This window comes from Meriones unguiculatus, chromosome 4, assembly GCF_030254825.1.
Source record: "Meriones unguiculatus strain TT.TT164.6M chromosome 4, Bangor_MerUng_6.1, whole genome shotgun sequence".
Classification (NCBI taxonomy): Eukaryota; Metazoa; Chordata; class Mammalia; order Rodentia; family Muridae; genus Meriones; species Meriones unguiculatus.
In genome coordinates this window covers 122890644-122915328 of record NC_083352.1, presented here as the reverse complement: position 1 = coordinate 122915328, position 24685 = coordinate 122890644, and the positions used below count along the sequence as shown (strand labels likewise).

General features: G+C 45.4%; 2 protein-coding genes across 3 annotated transcripts; one reads left to right on the top strand and one right to left on the bottom strand.

Moving 5' to 3' along the window:
- Positions 1 to 5100: 5100 nt before the first annotated feature.
- On the bottom strand, positions 5101 to 22096 carry Nfs1 (NFS1 cysteine desulfurase). Of its 2 annotated transcripts, XM_021640534.2 has the most exons (13): positions 21961 to 22096; positions 21312 to 21403; positions 18997 to 19113; positions 16780 to 16863; positions 15118 to 15270; positions 13091 to 13184; positions 12158 to 12292; positions 10101 to 10258; positions 9382 to 9487; positions 8910 to 8991; positions 8073 to 8156; positions 6908 to 6997; positions 5101 to 5795 (listed from the first exon to the last, which is right to left on the bottom strand). In XM_021640534.2, the coding sequence occupies exons 1-13, from the start codon at positions 22079 to 22081 to the stop codon at positions 5732 to 5734; spliced, it is 1380 nt and encodes a 459-aa protein (XP_021496209.1). In that variant the 5' UTR covers positions 22082 to 22096; the 3' UTR covers positions 5101 to 5731. The 2 variants fall into 2 exon arrangements, with proteins under 2 accessions (XP_021496209.1, XP_021496210.1); XM_021640535.2 differs by lacking the exon at positions 18997 to 19113.
- Positions 22080 to 23851, top strand: Romo1 (reactive oxygen species modulator 1). Its single transcript, XM_021640536.2, has 3 exons — positions 22080 to 22221; positions 22402 to 22532; positions 23660 to 23851. The coding sequence occupies exons 2-3, from the start codon at positions 22402 to 22404 to the stop codon at positions 23766 to 23768; spliced, it is 240 nt and encodes a 79-aa protein (XP_021496211.1). The 5' UTR covers positions 22080 to 22221; the 3' UTR covers positions 23769 to 23851.
- The last annotated feature ends 834 nt before the right edge of the window (positions 23852 to 24685 follow it).

The window sequence follows — 24685 nt, the reverse complement described above, 5'->3', positions numbered from 1 at the left end:
TTCAACCCCAAAAAGTCATGTAAAAGCAGAACTGACTCTAGGAAGCTGTTCTTTGACCTCCACATGTGAACCATACATACATGTGAGCCATACACATACTCTCTCACACTCACACACATACCCAACATTTATTTTAAAAGGTTAAAGCTGTGGGTGTTTTTTATTTGTTTGTTTTTGCTTTTTGAAACAGGGGCTCACTGTGTAGCCCTGGCTGGCCGGGAACTCACTTTTTAGACCAGGCTGGGTTTGAACCCCCTGAGATCTGCCTGCTTCTGCTGCCCAAGTATGGGTATTAAAGACCTGTGCCACCACATCCAGCTGGCTTTGTTGCTGTTGTTTTGGGACAGGTATCATTACATAGTTCTGCCTGGCTCAGAACTTGTAATGTAGACTAGGTTGGCACTGAACTCAGATTGCCAGCCTCTGCCTCCTGAGTGCTGCAATTAACAGTCATACACTCATGTCCCATTTAAAATAATTTAAGATTATTAATAATAATCTTAAATAAAACGACTTTTTTTTGTCTGTTTGCAGGACTGGATACTGAATTCAGAGCCCAAAGTTGCTCCACAATTGGGGTATATCCCTAACCTTTAAAAGTTTAATTTGTTTGATTGCTTTGAGACAGGTCTCTGTATTAGGCATAATTCTCTAACTGAACAGAATTGATAGAATAACTATGCATATCTTGAAAGGGATTGATGAGCGTGGTTCACAGACTGTGGTCCAGGTGACAGAGGCCGCTAGCAGAGTTGAACAGCTCCTGAGTGGGGAGTGAGGATTGAAAGAAAGGAACACACCACACTCAGGATCCGTTTGAGTGGGCCGGTGGCCTTAGAACCTGAAACACCTGGTTTATTCTATAATCCCTTTTCTTTAGTCAGAGCAAAGCACCTGGATACAAGGAAGCAGTTCCTGGAAAGGTCAAACTCGTTTACCTGGACCACCTGTGTGTGTGATCCTCACACAAACAAAAGGAAGTGAACTTGGCAAAACAGCCTGCTTATCTCCATCTCCAGGTGAAGGCCAGGGTGAAAACATGTTATTTGCTGAAAACTCAGTAACAAAGCAGCCTGACAAACAAGTAGCTCTCCACATCTAGGTGGTCCAATGATGGCTGTTTTCCTGAAAGGCCAAGAATCCACGAGTTGTTCAGTCCATGAAACTGAATGTCTTAGCAGTCTCAGTCTGGTGCAAGAGACCTTAGTCCCAGAGAAGCCATAGAAAGCTTGGTCTCTGGTCTACATTGGAATCCCTCAGAAGGAGGTTGTAATACCAGGGAAGAAATGCCTCAGCAACAGGACAGATGAACTTGCTCAAGTGAGGGCAAGCACACAAAAAGCAAGAGCTTCCTTCTTCCATATCCTTTTACAAAGGGCTGCCACCAAGTACTGTGGCCAGATTTACAGTGGGTTTTCACACCTGGAGTGCCCAGTTGCTTGGGTTTTAGTTGATTCAAGATGCAGTCGGGTTGACAACCAAAATTGGCCTCCACATTATTGTTTATCCCAGACTTGCATGCTTTTCACTGTGAGCATGTCCTTGAATTTATACCCTAACTCTGAAATGCTAGGATACAAAACCCACCATTTTCCTCGGGGCTGAAGATTAAGCTCAGGGCTTCATACATGAAACGGAAGCACTCTACTAAAAGAGCTATATCCGTAACCATAAAGATAGATATTCTTGGGGCTTGAGAGATGGCTCAGGGGTTAAGAGCACTAGCTGCTTTTCAAAAGGCCCCAGGATTAATTCCCAGCAAATGTCTGTAATCCCAATCCCAGAGTGCCCAACGCTTTCACACAGATACTCAGGCAAAACATCAATGTATGTAAAATAAAAAGAAAAATAATTATTTGAAACAAAACAAGCTCCTCCTCCAAAAAATACGATATTCTTAGGGGCTGGAGCGGCAGCTCCATGGGCAGAGGACTTATTACTCTTTCCAGAACTATCTTGGTAGCTCACAACCACCTAACTCCAGTCCCAGAGAATTCAAGCCTCTCTTTGCCCCCAAGGGCACATGGTACACACATTAATGCACACACATAGTTACTTACAGGTAGACACTAATATACATAATATAATTTTTAAAAAATAGCTGGGTGGTGGTGGCACATGCCTATACTCCCATAACTCCACAGCCAGAGGCAGATGGATCTCCAAGTTCAAGGCCAGGCTGGTCTATAGAGTGAGTTCCAGACAGCCAAGGCTACACAGAGAAAGCCTGACTTGGAAAACAAACAAAGAAACAAACAAACAAAACATTTTATATTTCAGATGGCTTAGCAGCTTAAAATACTGGCTGCTCTTCCAGGGGACAAAAGTTTGATTCCTACCACCCACACTGAGCAACTCACAGGAGTTGTTGGGTTTTTTTGTTTGTTTGTTTTTCCAGACAACATTTCTCTGTATATGTAGCCCTCTTCTGAAACTCACTCTGTAGACCAGGCTGCCCACCTGCTTCTGCCTCTTGAGTGCTGGGATTAAAGGCATGCACCATCACCACCTAGCTAGAAACCGTTTTTTAAGAGAGTCTCTGTACATAGCACAATAATCTCTATGTCAAACAGAATGGCCTCAGTCTCACAAAGATCTACCTGCCTCTGCCTCGTAAACTCTGGGATTAAATGCATGTGCTACCACATCCAGACTGACTACTCACTTTTTCAAAATGAGCCAATTTGGGAAGACAATAAACGGGGGGGGGGGGGGAGGGAGTCAGCTGGCTGGCTAACTGTACTGAACAAACAGCAGACAGTAAGTGACCTTTGTTTGTTCGAATCTTTGTTGAGAATCTTCATTTTTTTTGTTTTGTTTTGTTTTGTTTTTTGAGACAGGGTTTCTCTGTGTAGCCCTGGCTGTCCTGGATCACAATCTGTAGACCAGCCTGGCCTTGAACTCAGATACACCTGTCTCTACCTCCAAAGTGCTGGGATTAAATGTGTAACTGGGAATTTTAAGATCACGGTGATGATTGCCTAGGGTCTTGTTCATGGCAGAGCTTAAGTAACAAAACAGCAATGTGGAGTCCTGAATGTGAAAATAGACACACAGTCACACACTTAGGGAGGGCACACAAGGAAAGCTAGGACTTGCTCCAAGGATAGGTTTGGTTATCAGCCCCATGCGGCCACAGCCGGGGAGAGTGGCTCCACCATTACAAATGGGTCTGTTGTGTGAGAGATCTTCTGAATGTGTTCATAGAGACATGTCATGCAGTCAAGATGAGTGGAACCAGAGCTGCCTCGTCAAAGCAGAGTGGCCCTCATTCAAGTTTGCATCCATCTAAACGTTACTAAGATATAAGGGAGGATATTTTATTTTGTTATTTTATTTTATTATATTGAGACAGGGTCTCACTATGTAGCTCTGGCTGCCCTGGAGCTCACTATGTAGACCAGGCCAGCCTCTAACTCATACTGCCTCTGCCTCCCTCATACTGGGATTAAAGGCATGTCTGATTAAACCCAATTATGAGACTTTTTTTAAATTTATGCTACAGTATCCACCATCTCAATCAAAAATTACAATATACTCATCTGCATGATCCATAACTATGTTCCTGGTCTACTCTGTAGCAGCTGATCAGAATCACCATTAGTGTTGGGTGTGGGCTGAGGCTTGTTTATTGATGCTGGTTACTGCCTGGGTACACCTATCCTTGTATCCGACCTGATTGGTTGATTAAACGGCCTATACCTGGGCAGGGCAGAATGGGGTAGGCGTGGCTAAGGACAGGAGAATCATGGGAAAGAGGTGGACGGAAAGGGGGGAAGGGCGCCATTAATGGCTAGACCAAGATGGGATAGCTTGGAGGAGAAATCATGTGGGCTGGGAGAAAGGACGCCAGTAATGGTGTGAAAAAGCCCTGATGAAGAACAAGCAAGTCTTTTGGGATTATGGATGGAAGGTAGATCAGATGAGGATGATTAAAGCGGATGGCGTGGGATGGGGGCTGGGAGGTGGAGGGTGAAGTGATTGAGATAGAGTAGGTAGAAATATCTTCCCGGCTGAAGGTAGTAAGGCGATTATAAAATCTGTGTCTTGTTATTTGTGATAGCAGGTCAAATAATAACACCACAGTAACTATAGGGCTAATAATAAATATTATACAGCCTAACACTCATTTTTATTTACACACTTATATTTTATTTATACAACACCACACCTTTCGACTTTCCAAGAAAGAGAATATTTTGCTGGTGTCAGCAGGATGAGTACAGTTCTCCAGCAATGTTGTTTGTTTCACAGCATTTTTCTTTGCTGATGGCTGCTAAATTAATTTTTTGTTTTCCTCCTTGGTGACATTAGTGATTCTAATTTCAGTTTCACATTTGTTTTTCTCTTGTTTTTCCCTCTTGTAACACTGGCAAAAAGCCAGGCATGGTGGCGCCAGCACTCAGGGAAGCAAAGGCAGGCAGATCTCTGTGAGTTGTAGACCAGACTGGCCTGGAAGTTCAGGATAACCAGGGCTGTTACACAGAGAAACCCTGCCTCAAAACAAAACAAAACACACACAAAACCCCAAACCAAACCACTGGCAAAGGATCCAGAAATTATGACAAAAAAAAAAAAAAAGTGAGCTAAAAATTTAATTTCTGCAAAAAAAAAAAAAATATTTTTTCATGCAACCTACTCTAGTTTTTAGTTTTGTTTTGAGACAGGGTTTCTATGTGTAGACCAGGCTGGCCCAGAACTCACAGAGATCTGCCTACCTTTGCCTCCCGTGCTGGCACCAAAGGTGTGCGCCACCACACCTGGCTATCAAATCCCTCCTCCGGATTTCAGTGAGCTTCCCATCTTCACAGTTCTCCATACTGTTTTCATAGCGCGGTCACGTGTATTACAGTTCCTGTTTATTTCTGACTTTCTCTCTCTCTCGTATGACAGCTCATCAAGGGCACTGTGCCCTTTCTGGTCCTATTAACCAGTGCATCCCCCAAAACCACAATAAAATGTGTGCCCTGGAAATCCTCTAAATTGTTGGAGGAAAAGATTAGTAAGTGAACCTAGGTATCTATGGAAGGCAGTGTGAGGAAGTCTCCAGGGTTTCTAAATGCATTTCTTCTCCTTCAGACTCTCATAAACTCACAGAAGAAGGGGGGGAGGGACAGGAATTTATTTCTCCAGTCTTCAATCAACAGATTTTAAGGAAATAAACAAGTTACTAGAATAATACATGGCATCATATGGATATTTCTACTTTCATTAAATCAAAAGAAAGAAAGGAAGATGAGAACACAAAAGAAACAAGCCTTTAATGACACCTGCTGTTTTGGCTGAAGTCAGTATAAAGAGATGTCTTTTGAAGCAACAAAAATAGTAAAATAAAGTGTGTTTATGCTTGTTGCTAACTGTGCCAGTCCAGCTGAGCTGCAAGAGTGAAGATTCAACTGATCCTGCAGAGGCAGTCTTTGAACCTCCAGCCTTCTTCCAGTTCCTTCATCTCCCTACAGGAAGTATGCCTAGTGGCAGCAGCACAGCAGTGCCTGCAGGCCCTCAGATAAGAACGTCCACACACTATACAGTACAGAAGAGTTCCTGAGGAGGCCAGGAAAGATTCTTCCTTGAATTTCTCACTTGAAAATGTTCTGTGGTGAGGTCAACCGGGCTATTCCAAGTCTTCTTTGTCCATGGACCACACGCTGCAGGTAACAAGGCTGCTGGCTGTACATGGATCGGTGAGGCAGGAATGGCCAGGCCAGCACAAAGTCACAGGCCCACTCTTCTAATGTTGGGTCCACTTGATGCTCTTGAGGTCAATGCCATCCTGCACCATCTCCCAGAGAGGACTGCCAAAGAGAAGAGGCACCGAGGGAGGAGGCTTAGATAGGAAGCAGTAGCCTACACTGCCTCTCAGGCCCCAAAAATGATTTGCCTCTTTCTATCCTGTTGCTCCTCTGACTTTTGCCCTGGTGAACCCCAATACAAGAGATGAACAAGCCTTTCCCAGCTTCTGTAAGTCCAGGTCAATCCCAGCCTCTTCCTAACTTCCAAAATCAGGAATACCATCTATGGCTTTAACCCCAAAGGATGTCTGAGATCTCAGGCCTGAGCATCCCTTTTGTACAAGAAATGCTACAGAGAAGACTGTGGGTAATGATCTTAGACCAGATTTGCTTTGATGGTGGTGGGAATGATGGCTATGAGAATTGTTTGCTTTGGCCTCTGAAGATGAAGCCCAGAGCCTCACACACTAGGCATTCTCCTCTGCTGAGCTACAGCCATACACTCAACTACTGAATTCTGTGGCTTCTATTTCCCCAATGTTGTTGAATCCTATCCTTTGTTTTTGTTTCTGAGGAAAGGTCTTACTCACAGTCTTTTTGGGGCAGGCTGAGAGCTACAATGTCAGGCATGGACCTGAATCCTGGTTTTGGCCTTGTGCTTACTTAGGCAGACATTCTACCACCGAGCTTTTAACCTCAGCCTTCCCTTGATTTTTGTAGGGCTTGGGATCAAACCCAGGGCTTTTCTGTTTTTGTTTGTTTGTTTTTTTAAAGATTTATTTATTTATTATTTACACAGTGTTCTGCCTGCACACCAGAAGAGGGCACCAGATCTCATTATAGATGGCTGTGAGGCACCATATGGTTGCTGGGAATGGAACTCAGGACCTCTGGAAGAGCAGCCAGTGCTCTTAACCTCTGAGCCATCTCTCCAGCCCTCCCAGGGCCTTTCCTAATGCTAGGCAAGCAACCTCTATGCTATTACAAAAACCTAGTTTTTAAAAAACATTCTGAAAAACAAGAAGCTAAGGAGGCCTACGTTCTTGCTCTGTGGAATCCTGAGTCCTACAGGCTCTTTAAACTTGGGCTCTGGCAATGTGAATACAGAGCCTACGGACAAGACGGCAGTGAGCAGTACAACTCCTCCCGAGGAGTCTGCACGCAGCAGCGCATACCTCATTTCTCGAAGACGCTTCACATGGTAAATGCACTTCTCCACAGTGTAGTCCACTTCCTCTTCTGTTGTGAAGCGGCCAATGCCAAACCTGAGGTAACACAGAAGATCTCTATACCTGGCAGCAGGTTCGGTTTGTTTTCTTGACTAATACTCACTGAGGACCTACTATCTCAATCCTAAAGAGAGGGCTGGGAGTGTAGTTCAGTTGGTAGGGTTCTTGCTTAGCATGCACGAAGTCCTGGGTTCAACTACTGACTGTACAAACGGCATGGTGGCACATGTCTGAGATCGCAGCAGAGGAGTGGAGGCAGAACAAGCTGGGTCACTCGTGGGTACAGAGTGAGCTAGAGAGACACCAACGGGGGCTACATGAAAGCTCCTGGCTCAAGGAAAGAATAAAAAAGGAAGAGCACAGCCCTACTCTTCTAGGTAAAAGTTCTTAGAACATAGCTTGTGGATCAGAATCAACTGAGAAGTCTCCTACGCCTACTCCAGATCTGGTAGGCAGGGGGTCTGAGTAGAAGACTCAGACATCTTTATCTCCATCAGGATTCGAGAAGTGGGTAGAGAGATGGCCCAGCGGTGAAGAACACTGGTGGTTCTTCTAAAGGCCCCAGTTTTAATTCCCAGCACCCACATGGCAGCTCAAAACTTTCTGTTCTAGGAACTCCTACACCCTCATGCAGACAAAACACCAACATATAAAAAAGTCGAAAAAATAAAAGATTCAAAAAGGGGGCAGGGACACAGCTCAGCAGGAAGAGTGCTTGCCTAGATGTATGACTCCCCCAAAACTGCAGGAGGCATAGTGAACACACACCTGTAATCTCAGCACTCCAGAGCTGGAGGTATGAGGACAGAATTCAAGGCCAGTCTGGGTTCCTGACAAGATGTTACCTTAACAAATCAGGAATACAGCTGGGCATGATGGTGCACACCTTTGATTCCAGCACTCAGGAGGCAGAGCTAAGCGGATCTCTGTGAGTTTGAGGACAGCCTGGTCTACAAAGTAAATCCAGGACAGCGTGGGCTACACAGAGAAACCCCGTCTCAATCCCCCCCCTTTTTTTAAACAAACAAACCCAAAACACCAGGAATATACACCCATTCCTATGCACATCCACTCGCTCACTCTCTCTCTCTCTGCACCGGAGTTCACTGACCTGATGGAGGAGTGTGCTAAATCTTCATCAGCACCAATCGCTCTAAGGACATAAGAGGGCTCCAGTGATGCAGAAGTACAGGCACTAAGGATGAAGACATAAGCCTTTTAGTGCACAGGATACATCCAGGGTCATCCCTCCCAGTGCCCTAGAATCACAGCATACATCCAGGGTCATCCCTCCCAGTGCCCTAGAATCACAGCATAGGGACAAAAGAGATATGGCCAGGAAATGTGCTGGGGCCTGGTGATGCCCTGTACAGCCTAGGACTAAATCCAGCCTTTCTGGTCCCTATAGTAGATAGCGTGGACGCTGTCAAAGACTGAGAGAGCATGACGGCCCATGCACTGGCACTGACAGAAGAGCCAGAGAACCTCCTGTATCCAGGGCAGAAAACACAATGTGTTACCCTGGAGGACAGATAAACCTTGGTGGCTGACAACTGCTAGCTCAACCCTTCGAAGGACACATACATCTTCATCCAGGGGTGGTGGTGCACAACTTTATTCCCAGCCCTGGGGAGGCAGAGGCAGGAGGATCTCTCTTAGTTTGAGGATAGCCTGGTCTACACAGAGCATTTCAGGATAGCCAGGGCTACATACAGATATCCTGTCTTAAAATAAAACAAAAAAAGATACCTGCATCTTCTAGGACCTAAAAGTCACCAGCTGCTCTCTAAGAGAGACCTGTTAGAATGGTGACATGGCCTGTGGCCACCAGCAGAAGAGCAGCTCTACCACGCTGGCAGCCCCACCAGGAAGCTGCAGGGCATGTACGGCCGTTAACAGCCAAGCTAACTGCTGCTCCCACAGTGCCTGCCTCCCTGGTGCAACTCACCTCCCTGACGACAAGGCCACATCCTTGAGGGCCATCAGCAGACTCTCCCCTTCCACATACGCAAAGGACAGGTTGATACAGCCTGAAAAAGAGAACATTCTACATTGGCGCTCTGGGTCTCAGTGTCTGCCAAATGGAGGCTCAAAGCTGGAGGCAGAGCTCAGGGGCACACAGCACGCCCGGCGTGGAAGAGGCGAGCAGAGCCACAAAGTATTTTTCAAAAACAGAAACAGCATGGTAGGGGTGAGGAGGGGACCGGGTGGCTCGGCAGGTATAGCCCTCGCTGCACACGCCTAAGTTCCATCTGAGACCCGTGTAAGAGTGGAAGGAGGGAACGGACTCCACGAAGCTGTCCTCTGACCGCCATAAGTGCACTGTGGAAGGCATGCTCCAGCCCCACATCATAAAAGCCGCGCCTCAAAGAAAACCAAAGAGGGAAGGACAGACGTAGATTGAGAGCGCACGTCCGTACCGGGGTAGTGCTGTGTAGGGTCGCCGTTCATCACCACATCCGGAAGGCTCTTCATTATCTTCCGTGTCAGCCGCTCTGCTAACCGGGAGATCCGCTTATGGTCGTACTAAGGAGTGGGCAGGGAGAACTAAGTACAGGGACCAGCCACCGGCTCGGGCAACGCATTCCAGAAACCCTTCTTCTCTACCCAGGCGTGACTAGGTACCGCACAAGCCCTTCCTGTCCTGTGTGTGGAGCCCACTGGATCTCCAGCACTGGGTGCTGTGCCTGGTGTATAAAAGGTGCTCAGTAGCTGAAGAAAGTTTAGCAACCTAGAGAAGAATGGATTGGCAACTACAAGTAGGACATATATGTGGTTTAATTGCCTCACAAGGGGCCGCAGGACCAAACAAAGCAGGCTTTTATTTCATTGAGTGTGTGTGTGTGTGTGTGTGCGTGCGCGCGCGCGCACACACACACACACGTGAGAGTTTTACATTCACTTACTGAACCCAGACTTGTACATCCTAGGCAAGTACTCTGCTACTAACCCAGCCCTTTACTTTTTGTTTTGATCCAGGGTTTTGCTGTGTAGCCCAGGCTGGCCTTGATCTGAAACTTCTCCTGTCTTAGCCTTTAAGCACTCAAAGACGGGGTGTTCTGAGACCTCCTCTTCCCGCAGCATCAGATGGCTGGGCGGGGTGGGCTGCTGAGAGGGAGCTGTTCTCCCAGACACCTACCTCCATCTCTTGTTGTGCCAACTCACACGCAGCTCCCAGCCCCACCACCAAGGGTGTGGGCACTGTCCCCGACCGCATACCCCGCTCCTGCCCGCCTCCACTCTGCAGGGCCTCCACACGTACCCGGGGTCTCCGGCGGACATAGATAGCGCCAACCCCTAGAGGAAGAAATGTTGTTACAGAAAAGAAAAGAAACTCAGATAAAACAAAATATTACTTTCTTTTTTGATAATGTTTTTAAAGATTTATTAATTTATTATGTATACAGTATTCTGCCTGCACACCAGAAGAGGGCACTAGATCTCATTATAGATGGTTCTGAGCCACCATGAGGTTGATGGGAATTGAACCCAGGACCTCTGGAAGAACAGCCAGCAGAACCATTCTTTCCTAACCTCTGAGCCATCTCTCCAGCCTCCCAAAATGTTACTTTCTAAAGAAATTAAAATACAGATGATGTACACCTGTAATCCCAGCACTCAGGGAGGCAGAGGCAGGCAGAATGTTGTGTGTTCAAGGTAAGCCAGGTCTACAAAGCAAGTCCAGTCAGCCAAGGCTATGCAGAGAAACCCTGTCTCGAAAAACAAAACCAAAACAAAACAAATTGAAATACTATTTCAAGTTTTATAGTTAATTTTTTCTAGATTAAAAAAAATGGAACATGGAAACTGATTACTTTGCAAGCTTATTTAAAGTATTCAACAAAGTTACATATACAGCAGGTATAATATATAATATGACCAAAATTATTTCAAGCAGCTCCCTATGCATGAATGAAATGACATCACACCGGTTGGAGAGATGGCTCAGGGGTTAAGAGTAATGTCTGCTCTTCCAGAGACTACCTTTTGAATTCCCAGCAAACTTGACCATCTATACTGGGATCAGATGCCCTCTTCTGGCGTGCAGGTGTACATGCAGACAGAACATTGTATACATAAGAAATAAATCTTTAAAAATAAAAACATATATACATATTTGAAAAAATGACATCACATACGGATTATTCTTAAGGGAATTAGAAACCCACTGGAGAGAAGGCACATACTGCTCTTGAAAAGGACCTGTGTTTGGCTCCCAGAAGCCACAGCATAGAGCTTACAATTGCCTGTAACTCCAGCTCACAGAGGTTCCATACCCTGCCCTCTTCACAGGCACCTGCATTTACTTTTGTAAAACCCCATCTACAACCATATAACAACAACAACAACAACAACAACAACAATAGATAATCACACAAAAAAAATAAGGCTCAAAGAGCCGAGGGTGGTGGCACATGCCTGGAATCCCAGCCCTGTGGGAGGCAGATTTCTGTGAGTTTGGGGCCAGCTGAGTTCAGGGCCTGCCTGGTCTACAAAGTGAATCCAGGACAGCCAAGGCTATACAGAGAAACCCAGTCTCAAAAAACAAAACAAAACAAAAAGCAAGAACAGAACATATATAATTTGGGTAAAAAGGGGTGGCGGGATAGTGCAAGTGTCCTTAAATAGAACAGCTGTAAAAACACTTCGGCACGGCACAGCAGACATGTCTAGAAGGAGGCCAGCAACCTCAAAATCAGGCGGGCAATGTCTCAAGACCCTGATGAGGACTGACCAGGGAAAAGCAGAGATCCCAATCAGGTCACATTGTAGGGTACAAATTGGGGTCTGCAAGAATGGCTCACAACCCTTAATTACAACCTGTGGGAACCCTCTGCAGCCAGCATGGTGGGACAGACAGAAATATCAGCCTTCTCTAGTGAAATCTGTTCTCTTCTTTGCTTTTACTCATGTCTCATGTCTGGTGAAACCTGAATTAACAGAACGCTGTTTTCCTCAGCCAAATTAATATCTATATCCCTTTCAAGGACATTGTGAAGGGATCAAGGAAGAAGGCCAGCTATGTACAAAGCAGCTGTTTGGATCTACAAAGAGGCAAGTGTTTTTGGCTATTGATGAATGACACTTCCATATTCCAGGCCACTCTGAATGTCCAACCAATCAGTCAAAGTGATTGTGATGAGCATCTGTCAAAGGGTTTGCTGAGACGTTCACAGAAGAGGCAGGGAATGGTACCTTTAGGGCCATAGATTTTGTGACCGCTGATGCTCATGAGATCAATTTTCATGTCGTTGACATCAAGTGGGATTTTCCCAACAGCTTGGGCTGCATCAGTATGGAAGTATACCTTTCTGGAACTGCAAATCTGCCCTGAGGATGACAGAGAGGAAGACCCAGAACACAGTGGAAGTAAGCTGGCAAAGTCTTGCAAAATACCACTAATGAGCTAAGTGACGATTAACACATATATAAGTCCTCTCCTACTCCATGCCTTTCCACCTTCCCCTCTCCCCTCCCTCTCCAGCTCCCTGCCAACTCCCAGCCCCTCTATTTGCCAATGAGGGGCAAAACACCAAACTGCAAATGATATTTTGATGCCAAGTTTCTTTGTACCACCTAATGAACCCTGGACTTTGGGAATGTGATATCACCTTTTAAATACATTTTTAAAAGAAGAAAAGATCAACAGATGTTTTTGCTAATTTGCATAGGGATTACAAGGTGACATCTAGATGGAGAAAAAGAACTTGTTTTTCCTTTTTTATTCTGAGACAGGGTTTCTCTGTGTAGTCCTGACTGTCCTGGACTCAATTTTGTAGACCAGGCTGCCTCTGCCTCCCTGAGCACTGGGAAAAGCTGTGCACCACTGCGCCAGGCTGATAAAGAACATCTGGAAGAGTAATGCATATATGGCTTTTCCTTATTGTTTTGTTGTCATTTTGGGCAAAAACATAAATAAATTGAAAAGCAATAATAACAACAGCAACACATAAAAACATAAAGGGCACTCAACCCTAAATTCTAAATATTCAAATATTAGTCACCTAGAGTACAGGTCGGCAAGGCACATAGCTCTTTCCCTTGGTGCACTTGGCTGCTGTGTTAGAGCTCTTACCTCCCCCTTACATAGACCCAGGAGTGGAAAGGATCAGGGTTTACTACACTCACCTATTTCTGCAATTGGCTGCTTCACTCCAATCTCATTGTTCACAGTCATAACGGAGACCAGGCTGGTGTCTGGCTGGATGGCAGCCTCTAGTTCCTAAAAATGCAGCAGTAAGGGGTCTATATGATGCCAAGAGAAAACTGTCTAAGTAAGAAAGCAGACAACCTTAAGTCTAGAAAAGGGGCCTTTCACTATAACCCTATCTGAACACTGAAATATTAAATATAGGGGTTTAGAGTGTAGCTCAGCTCAGTGCTTGCCTCCCATGTGTGAGGCATGGAGTTCAATCCCTAGTATTACCAGTTAAAAACAAACAATAACTGACAACACAAGAAACTACAGACATGGCTCAGTGGTTATGAGCACTGACTGTTCTTCCAGAGAACCCATGTTCAATTCCTAGCACACCATGGAGGATCACAGCTGTCTGCAACTCCCGCCCCAGGGGACTGAACACTTTCCTTTTTTTTTTTTTAAATGTTTATTTATTTACTATGCATACAATGCTCTGTCCTTCATGTACACCTGCATGCCAGAAGAGGGCACCAGATCTCATTATAGATGGTTATGAGCCACCATGTGGTTGCTGGGAATTGAACTCAAGACCTTCGGGAAGAGCAGCCAGTGCTCTTAACCTCTGAGTCATCTCTCCAGCCCGACTGAACACTTTCTTCTGGCCTTCACAGGCACCAAGGACACATACAGTGCACAGACATGCACGCAAGTCAAACACCCATACGCAAAAAGTAAAAGACAGATAAAAGGCCAGGCATGGTAGCATGTGTCGATAATCCCAGATTGTAGGAAGTAGGGACAGGAAGAACAGGAGTTCAATGCCAGCCTGGGCAACATGAGACCCTATCTCATAAAAATAAAAAACAAAGTGGCTGGAGAGATGGCTCAGTGTTAAGAGTACTGCCTGCTCTTCCAGAGGTCCTGAGTTGAATTCCCAGCACCCACATAGTGGCTCATAACCATCTATAATGGGATCTGATTCTCTTTTCTGTCATGCAGACATACATGCAAATAGAATACTCATTTACATAAATAAATAAATCTTAAAAAAAAAAATATGGGCTGAAGAGATGGCCCAGTGGTTAACCGCAATTGTTGCTGTTGTAGGAGACCTGACTTAGATTAACAACACTCACACTCATAACCACCTGTAACGCCCAGGCACACATAAAATAAATCTAGAAAAAGAAAGAAAAGTTTGTTGGGTAGGTATTATAGCCTATAATACCAGTACTTATTATACTGGTATAATAGCAGTTATAGTACTGGTATAATACTATAATACCAGTTCTTAATAGGTTGAGGCGGGAGAATCAGGAGGTCAAGTTCATTCATGGCTACATGCCACTTGAGGCCAGCTGAGATTCATGAAACACTGTTTCAAAAACAAAACAACAACAACAAAAACAAATCCTGATTTCAAGCTGCTCCAAAGCTATAGAAATAACAGCAGTGTAGACAAGACAAGAAAACAGACATGGAAACAGAACAGAAATGTACACACAAGCCTTTTCTTTCAGACAGGATCTCACTCTGAAGGCCAGGCTAGCCCGAGACTTTGTTGATCCTCTTGCTTGAGCCTCCAGAGTGCTGTGTTTCACAGTGAATTGTCCCACATTTAGCCTATGCTAATGTGTTTGCTTTTGCAGCTCTGGAGATCAAGCCTACAGCCTTGTGTATGCTCTGTAAGAATGCTACCACTGAGCTACACCAATTCCCATGCTTCCTTTATAGAGTGATGAGAAACATCACTGCAGGGAAGAAAGCGGCTAGAGCTCTTCTGTGGTGTGAGTCCCTGACATCCTATGCTCATGCCCAGTGGGTCTCACGCAAACCAGGATCACCAAAGAAGCCGAGAGGCAAGTCTTCCATGGAGAAGAACGGAGCATGCAAAGGACATGATCTTTTCTGACAGGTCTGTTTCCTTTCTGCTCCACCCAAAGCTAGAGAGACAGACTTACAGGACCTCTCCAGCTTGTCCTATGCTGGCCCGAGAGCCTGGTGGCGCTCCTACCTTCAGGTTAATGATGCCACTCTTCTGCACTGGGAGGTAAGTGACCCGAAAGCCCTCAGCCTCCAGTGAGCGGCACGAGTCCAGCACACACTTATGTTCCGTCTGGGTAGTGACCAAGTGCTTTTTCCTTGAACTGTAGAACCTGGCCACTCCCTAAAAATCGATAACAAAAGAAAAGAATAACATACTTGGAGGTAGCAATGGCATGAATCCTACTTATAAACAGTCTTTCTGTGAATGTATGCCACGGGTGTGCTAAAGACATTCTATGTCACAGACCAGATCCCCACTCGTGTGTATGACACTTTTAACATCAGGAGAAATTATAAAGACAGGTTAAGAAGAACTGAAATGCCCATAACCTCAAATGCTGTAATAAATTAAGAAGTGATAACACTTATATTATTAAAAAGACAAACAAACAGCTCCACAAGGAGAGCAACAGAACAAAAAATCTGGGCACAGGGGTCTTTTCTGAGACTGATACTCCAACCAAGGACCATGCATGGAGATAACCTAGAACCCCTGCACAGATGTAGCACATGGCAGCCCAGTTCCATGTGGTTTCCCTAGTAATGGGAACAGGGACTGTCTCTGACATGAACTCAGTGGCTGGCTCTTTGATCACCTCCCCCTGAGGGTGGAGCAGCCTTACCAGGCCACAGAGGAAGACAATGCAGCCAGTCCTGATGAGACCTGATAGGCTAGGGTCAGAGGTAAGGGTAGAAGAACCTCCCCTATCATTGGATTTGGGGAGGGGTGTAGGAAAAGGTGAGAGAGAGTGGGTGGGACTAGGAGGAGACAGGAGACGAGGGACAGGGCTACAGTGGGGATACAAAGTGAATAAACTGCAATTAATAATTTTAAAAAAGACAAACAAACAAAACATACCCAGGTATAGCCCACATGCCTATGTTCTCAGCACTCAGAGGCATCTGCAAGAAGACACCTACAAACTGAGACCATCTTATGGTCTACATAATAAGTTGCAGGCCACTCAGGGCTACTTAGTGACACCTTGTTTCCAAACAAGCAAAGGAACAAAAGGAACAGAGGAGGAAAATAAGAAGGAAATAAGCATAGCTGAGTACAATAGTTTGTGGTCCTTACTACTTTGGAGACTGAAGAGGAAGGATCATTTAACTCTTAAGTTTGAAACTAACCTGAGGAACATAGTGATATTGTCTCAAAAAAAAAAAAAAAAAAAAGATGAAAGATGAAATGAGAGCTGGAGAGATAGCTCACATACATGAGGACCTCGTGGAGCTGGAGAGCTGGCTCATCAGTTCACAGCACTTACTACTCTTACAGAGAACCTGTAAGCCTGCAAGACGACTCAGTCGGCAAAGACACTTGTCTGATGCCTTGAATTTGATACTCAGAACCCTAAGTAAAGGTGGAAGGAGATTTCAGATTCCACAAAGCTGTCTGCTGACTCCCTACATAGTTTTGTTTTTGGTTTTTTTTTCCTTAAGGCAGAGGAAGAAACAGGGAGAAGTGCATAGCTGGAAAAAAAAAATCTGAGTTCAAACAATAGAGGAGCAGGAATCTCTAAACCCAAGGCGTGTCTGGTTCCCTTGTGTTTCATTCTGTCCTTCACTTTCCCAAATGGCCCTCACGGGCTAAGGCGTGCTCCACTACACAGTACCCTCACCCCCTTACCTTAATTGCTATGTTGTTGGATTCAGTAGCTCCACTAGTGAAAATGATCTCTCGAGGATCAGCTCCAATCAGGGATGCAACTTGCTGCAAGCCAAGAGCCAAAGATATATAATGTCAGTCACTGGATAGCAATGGAGCTACAGATACAGCTAGGATAGAGTTCTGTACCACGAGAAGCTCCACTGCATTCTACCAAGCAACTGCCTACAGAGAAGTTCTGTGCCTATGAGGTCTGACCAGAGCTAAAAACGGAACCAACTGTTACGGCTCAGATACTCTATCCCTTTTCCACTCTCAGACAGGCCAACAAGAATGTCAAATGTGGGTTGGAGAGATGGCTCGGAGGTTAAGAGCACTGGCTGCTCTCCCAGAGGTCCTGAGTTAAATTCCCAGCAACCACATGGTGGCTCACAACCATCTATAGTGAATCTGATGCTCTCTTCTAGTATGCAGATACATTCAGACAGAACAATGTATACATAATAAATAAATAAATCTAAAAAAAAAAAAGAATGTCAACTGGGAGCTGGGCATGGTGGCATAACACCTTTAATCCCAGCACTTGGGACGCAGAGGCAGGTGGATCTCTGTGAGTCTGAGGCCAGCTTAGTCTACAAAGAGTTCCAGGACAGCCAGGGATGTTACATAGAGAAACCCTGTCTTGAAAAAAACAAAATATGATAATGATAACAACAATAATAAATATTGTTAAAAGTAGCTCAGTTGGTAGAGTGCTTGCTAATATTTATGAATCCCTGGGTTTGATTTTCAGCACTTCACAAACCATGGAAGGTTGTGATGCACACCTGAAATTAAAAGCACTCAGAGGCTGAGGTGAGACAGCTACCATGAGTTTGAGGCCAGTCTGGGATACACTGTGAGTTCCAAGCCACCTTAGATGAAAACGTGAAGCTGGCCTCAAACAACTAAATAGGGGCCAGTGAGATGGATCAGTGGATAAAGGCACTTGCTGTAAAAGCTGACGACCCAGGGTTCTTTCCCTGAGACCCATATGGTAGGGGAAAGACTGCTTCAAGCTGTCCTCTGACCTCCACACTGCATACTTTGGTACATATGTATACATGTACATGAACGTGCGAAAACACACATGCATGCATGCACATACACAAATGCACACACACTGGTAATTCTAAAAAAATATTTTTGCTGGGAGTGGCAGGGCACATCTTTAATCCCAGCACTCTATAAGCAGAAACAGATGGATCTCTGAGATTCAAGGCCAGCTTGGTCTACAGGTGGAGTTCTAGGACAGTCAGGCCTGTTACACAAAGAAATCCTGTCTTGAAAAACGAAAAAAAAAATAATCAGGTAAGGAACTGTAAAGATGGCACAGTGGTTAAGAGCACTAGCTGCTCTTGCAGAGAACCCAGTTCTAGTTCCTAGCATCCACATGGAGGCTCACAACCATCCTCAACTTCCACTTCCAAGGAATCTGAGGGCCTCTTCGGGCCTCTGCAGGCACTTAGCACATACATGCATGTACACACATACAGAAAGATACACACACACACACACACAAAATTTCCATATGCACAAAATATTTTTTTAAGATTTATTTATTTATTATGTATGCAATGTTCCGTCTGCATGCCAAAAGAGGGCACCAGATCTTATTTCAAATGGTTATGAGCGACCATGTGGAAGATGGGAACTAAAAACTTCAGGACCTCTGGATGAGCAGACAGTGCTCTTAACCTCTGAGCCATCTCTCCAGGCCCCATAAAATACTTATTAATGACAAGTTTTGTTTAAAATTTTTTTTTTTTTACATTTTTCCATTTATCTTTGGTTAGCAGACTTCCATGCCACAACATGTGGATTTTGGGTTTCAAAATTCAGTTATTTAGGTTAAGCTATCCAAGGTATCCCACTGACCCAAGAAATACATTTTTAAAACGTGTTTACTGAACTCTTACTATGTGCTTTTTGAGCTACCTGTAAGTGTTAACTTTTACCAGCATGGTCTCATTTACCCAAAAATCTTATAGAGCATGAACTCTTTCGCTTTCTACTTGATAGTTAAGTTTAAGGCTTAGAGAAATGGTACTTTACCTAGGGAATGTGGGAACTAACTAAACACCTGTAGTGAAACTCCAGAGCTACTTTCTGAATCTCTTCTAGACTAACTACCACTCCCCCCGACCCCATAGGCCACTGAAGCTGACTTCCAAACTTCTCAGGGTCATTTATGCTAACCTGGCGAGCATGTTCCATGGCTGCCTCACTCTCCCAGCCATACACATGAGTCCGAGAATGTGGGTTCCCGTAGTAGTTGACAAGGTAAGGGAGCATGGCATCAAGCACCCTGGGATCCTGAACACAAGAGAACACATCAGTCTCTCTGAGCCCATTATCACCTCAGAACCTGCTCCATCCGCTGATGACGGCACACCTTGCTAGGTGTACTGCCAGCATTTCAGATGCCGCCTGCTTTCTCCCACCCCCTCAGAGAGTGACCACTGAGTAAGGTGGGATAAGTAACCTGGGATGTCTCCACTTCAATACCAACTTAAATCACAATGTTCCACCATTCACTCACCTAGTGTGCAAACACTGTCTTTGATATTTTCTTATTTATAAAAAGATAGGGTTTTATGTAGTTCAATCTGCCCTTAAATTTATAACCCTGCTGGGTATAGTGATACATGCTTTTAATCCCAGTATTTGGAGGTAGAGGCAGCCAGATCTCTGAGTTGGAGACCAGCCTGGTCTACAGAGGGAGTTCTGGACAGCCAGGGTTACATAAAGAAACCCTGTCTTAAAACATTCCCCACTGTGCCCCCCAAAACATCCATGTAATCCTCCTGAAAACAACTCTATCTTGTCCTTTTCTTTCTTTTTTTAAAAAACGATTTATTTTATTTTCTTTTATGTGCATTAGTGTGAAGGTGTCAGAGCGCTTGGAATCAGCATTACAGACAGTTGTGAGCTGCCATATTTTAAGACATGTTTAAGACCCTGCCTTTTTAAGACAGGGTCTCTAGCTTAAGATACCCTCAAACATACATCTTAGCTGAAAATGATCTTAAACTTTTGATCCCAATCCTCCTGCCTCTATCTCCCCAATACTTTAGAGTTGTGTGGAATTAGAGTCATATACCACCATGCCTCGCTTTTACGCAGTGCTAGAATCCAAACCAAAGGCTTTGTGCACGCTGGGCAAGGGCTCTATCATCTGTATTTGCATCCCTCACAGTCCTGTTCTTACACCTGTTCTTACAGGTGGTTCCATTGCTGCAACAAAATGATTTACAAAGAATGTGACTTCCCAGTGTGGTAGCATAACCCCAGCACTCAAAAGGAAGAGGCAATAGGATCTCTGTAAGTTCAAGTCCAGCCTAATCGACATAGGTAGTTCAAGGTTGAGTCAGGACTGAACAGTGAGACCCTGTCTTAAAAAAAAAAAAAAAAAGTCAAAGTGCTGAGACTTGATGTAGTTAGGCAAATATCCTTCTGATCACAAGGATGAAAAGCTGTATTAATAATGGAATGAGGGCATAGCTAGCATTATGATATGTGCTTAGCACCGGCATACTAGGTTTTTGCAGTTTTAAAAACCAGCGTCTCTGACTGAAGAGATATAGCTCAGTGGTTAACAGCAGTGACTGCCTTTTTAGAGGACCCAGTTTCAATTTACATGGCAACTCATGAGGGGCTATATAACTCCAATTCCAGGGGATCCAATGCCTTCTTCTGGCCTCCACAGGCACGGCATGCATGTGGTGTACAGCAAACATTCAGGAAACACTTGTAAGATGAAAGTAAATAAAGGAACAGGATCTCATGCATCCCTGGCTAGCCTCGAACTGACACGGTAGATAAGAATGACCTTAATATTCTGATCTTCCTGACTCCACCTAGTATTGCATTACAGGGATTAAATTTTATATGGCTCTGGGGATTGAACTCAGGGCTTCCTGCACGACCAACTGAGCCACTTGAGCCACACACCTAGCCCCAATAACTATTATTATTGAAATGTTTATCAAGTGCTGGACTGCTATGTCTTTCTGCTCATTTAACACATGGCCAAACTCACACAGGTACTACATGGTTGTCCTGCTAATTCCAGAGCCCATGGACTCGTTTCTGTATTTTTTTGTTTGTTTGTTTTGTTTTTTAAATTTTTACGTAGGTTTGATATGCTTGTTTCTGTGGGGTTTTTTTTTGTTTGTTTTTAATTTTTACGTAGGTTTGAAACTCCCTATGTGGTCCACACTGCCCTTGAGCTTGCTCAAACTCTCCATGTCATAATGTTCCCCTCCAAGATCTGAGCATTTACTATTAGCTATAATACCTTACTGGAAGTGATTTGACCAAGGTCAATATCTAAAACAGTAAAGCCTTTTCTGGTGAATTAAATTCTAAGACTGGTGATACCTGGCTCCTTTTTCTAGAACATTCAATGTTTTTCAATTGTACAGAAATCTAGCCTACCGTTCGGATTTGTCCTTAAGATTTGTCTTCTAGAAAGAGCCTGGGAAGGGGGGAAGCTCCCTCTTCGTCCTTACCAGAGGAGTTGTAGCCTGCACATCCATATACAGAGGTCGCAGCACCGCCTCTCCCTCTGAGGGAACAGCCGAATGGGGAGCATGATCTACAACTGCCAACAGAGCAGAGTGGAAAAGTGAGAAATGATGCAACCATGGACGCACGGCACACAAGAAAACAGACGGACAAAGCTTCTTCGAGGTGAATTTAAGCAGGGCTGAGGTCAAATGTCAAAGGACAACAACAACACGCAGTAAAAGGCAACGAGTAAAGTAATAGTGACAGGGTTCCCTGAAGGGACGGTGGCAGTAACGGGGAGCAATGTTCAAACTATCTAGCAGAGAGTGGGATGGACTGTGAAAAACAAAACCACTTAGAAGAAAAGTGAAAAGCGCAGGTTCCTTCAAAGGCTCATGGCCGGAGGAGCTCTGACTAGCATTTTTGAGATGCAGATTGTCCAGTAGATTTCTGAAGGATGGGACCCCGTGCTCAGGGGACGTGCGTGGCAGGACGGAAGGGCCATCCTAAGAAAATGTGAGACCAAGCTTAGAGTCTGGGGGACGCAACGCGGCGGGCAGGCTCCGCAACAAAACACTGCGCAGCAAGCAGCACCGACCCGTGGGGCTCGCGCAGCCGGGAAGGGTGAGAGCGAAAGGAAAGGGAGCGTACCGCGCAGGCGCAGCCCCCGGGTGGGCGCCGTGGACCTCGGACAGGCCACCGCGGCAGCCGCCGCCGCCGCCCGCCTCCAAGCGGCTCGCAGCAGCATGTTCCGAGCGGCAGAGCCCACCATCCGCAGCGCTTGCAAGTCCTCAGCCCATGCTCCCGGAAGTGCCTGCCCTGCGCTCCGGAAGCGATCCCGCGGGCCGCGAGCGCCCTCCGCGTAGCCTTGGGTCTGAGACGTAGAGCTGAGCGACCGCGGCCGCGAACGAGGTGAGGTGGGGCCCGACCGTGCGGGGCGTCGCGCGTGCGGGGACCGTCACCGCGAGGAGGGTGGTGGAGCCGTGCTGCGGGCCGGCTTCTGTCCCGGGCTCCGCGGAAGCCTCTTGTGGGCCCTCGGCCGACGCCACTGCTGGCGGCTGGGGCCTCACTGTCGTGGCCCTCTCACCCCAGATGCCGGTGGCCGTGGGTCCCTACGGGCAGTCCCAGCCCAGCTGCTTCGACCGCGTGAAGATGGGCTTCGTCATGGGTTGCGCCGTGGGCATGGCGGCCGGGGCGCTGTTCGGCACGTTCTCCTGTCTCAGGTGAGCCGCGCGGGCGGGACTTCCTGGCTTCCACTCCAAAGCCCACTCAGTTGAGGCTGGAAGCGCAGTTCTAGGGATGTAAGCTCCTGAGTCAAAATGGCTTTCCGACTCCTTTGTACAGTGACTTTAGGCAAGTTGGAGGCTAGTTTCTTCGACTGTAGACGAGGGCAGTGCACTCACCTCCACTTTTCGAAGAACCAGTCATGTTAGTATGTTTACATATGATCTGGCACATAGGAAATGCTCAGTAGGTTGTTGCATGGCATTTTAACCTCCAGCTGTGTGTGACTAAGCTTTTTGAGCCGTTTTGCTATCGTGAGAATTAGGTGTAGAGATAAAGCCGATAAACTTAATTCTAACTTAAACTTAGTCAGATGTTCTACCTCTGAGATACACTGTGCTATTCCAAAGGTCACCACCACATTTGGATACTTATTACTGTTAATCCACCATTAGTTAATGTCTTGCTAGTGGCGGTAGAACACGGCTTCGGTTTACAAACTCGGCAACTACACTATTTTATTTAGTTATTTCCCCCCCGCCCCAAGACAAGGTTTTTCACTTTTAACATCCCTGACTGTCCTGGAACTCTGTAGGTAGACCAGGCTAGCCTCAAAATCAGAGCTCTGCCTGCCTCTTGCCTCCCAAGTGCTGAGAAAAACGGCATGCGCTACCAGGACCCTGCTGCAGAGCTTGTTATTTTAACCTAGGTTAAACTTCAGTAACAACAAAAATCATCTAGAAGACAAATGTCTTACTGGATAACGTATGCCATAGAGGCACAGTCATGACTGCCTACGTACTTCATACTGTATCTACAAGCACTCATAATGTCCTAGAGCGCCTGGAGAGAGATTTTTCTTATCGTACCGAATCCAGACACAGGGCAGGATGGCGAATTCCTGTAATCCCAGCAGTCTGGAAGACAGAGGCAGGCCTGTGAGTCCAGGACAGCGAAGGGTACACAGAGAAACCCTGCCTTGAAACAAAACCCAAAGAATGACATATAAGATAAAGGGATGGTCAAGATGTTAATGCTTAACCTGTTTCAACACTGATTACAAAGGGGAAGTTAGTTCAAATCTCTTTATGTTTTATTCCCAACGGCCCCTTCTTGCTTTCCCCAGGATCGGAATGCGGGGTCGGGAGCTGATGGGCGGCATTGGGAAAACCATGATGCAGAGTGGCGGCACGTTTGGCACATTCATGGCCATCGGAATGGGCATAAGATGCTAATCAGGGCCCTGATTGCCTACTACATGTATACTTCCCCATCCATTTCGACACTTGTACAATAATAAAGGTTTTTCTTCTCATTACGTTGGTTGTTACTCCAATGACATAGCATTGAAAATGTTAAACTATAAGGCTAAAGAGGTTAAGTCCCAGTAACCACATGGTGACTCAACATTCTGTAACTCCAGTGCCAACAGCCTTAAGCAATCTTTTGACATCTGCAAGCAACATACAGGCACATTGCTAATACATGCAAGAATACCATTGTCTCTAGCCAGGTTAACAAGTGGGACAAAATTTCAGTGAGCACTCTGGATATGGGGCCAGCCACTGCTATATTAGACCTGCTCAAAAATTTTTTTAAAGAAGAAAATTTAGGGGGCTGGAGAGATGGCTCAAGAGTTTAAGAGAACTGGCTGTTCTTCCAAAGGTCCTGAGTTCAACTCCAAGCAACCACATGGTGGCTCACAACCATCTTTAGTGAGATCTGGTGCCCTCTTCTGGTCTGCAGGCACACATGCAGTCTGAATATTGTATAAATAATACATCTTTAAAAAAAATTTTTTTTTTAAACAGAACTGGATGCTTGTTGATCAAAAAAGTGAACAATTTATACAAGATCACATATAGTCAAGAGTCATTTTCACAAGAAAACTGTTTCCTGAGGTTGTCTTTACAATTTCAGACTGATTTATCAGATATGGGAACCATTTGAAAGTTTTCTCAGCTGACCTAACCAGTCCCAACATTGGGCACTGTAATCAGGTAGACTGCTCTACAATGAGGCAAGTATCCAGACCTAACTGGACTCAAGATTTCCTGTTATGCATTATCCTTCAACTTGAATATAAAAACGACACTTCAATATGCTTTTCTTAACAGGTTATTCAAGACTGACTTGCCTACCCCCCCCCTTA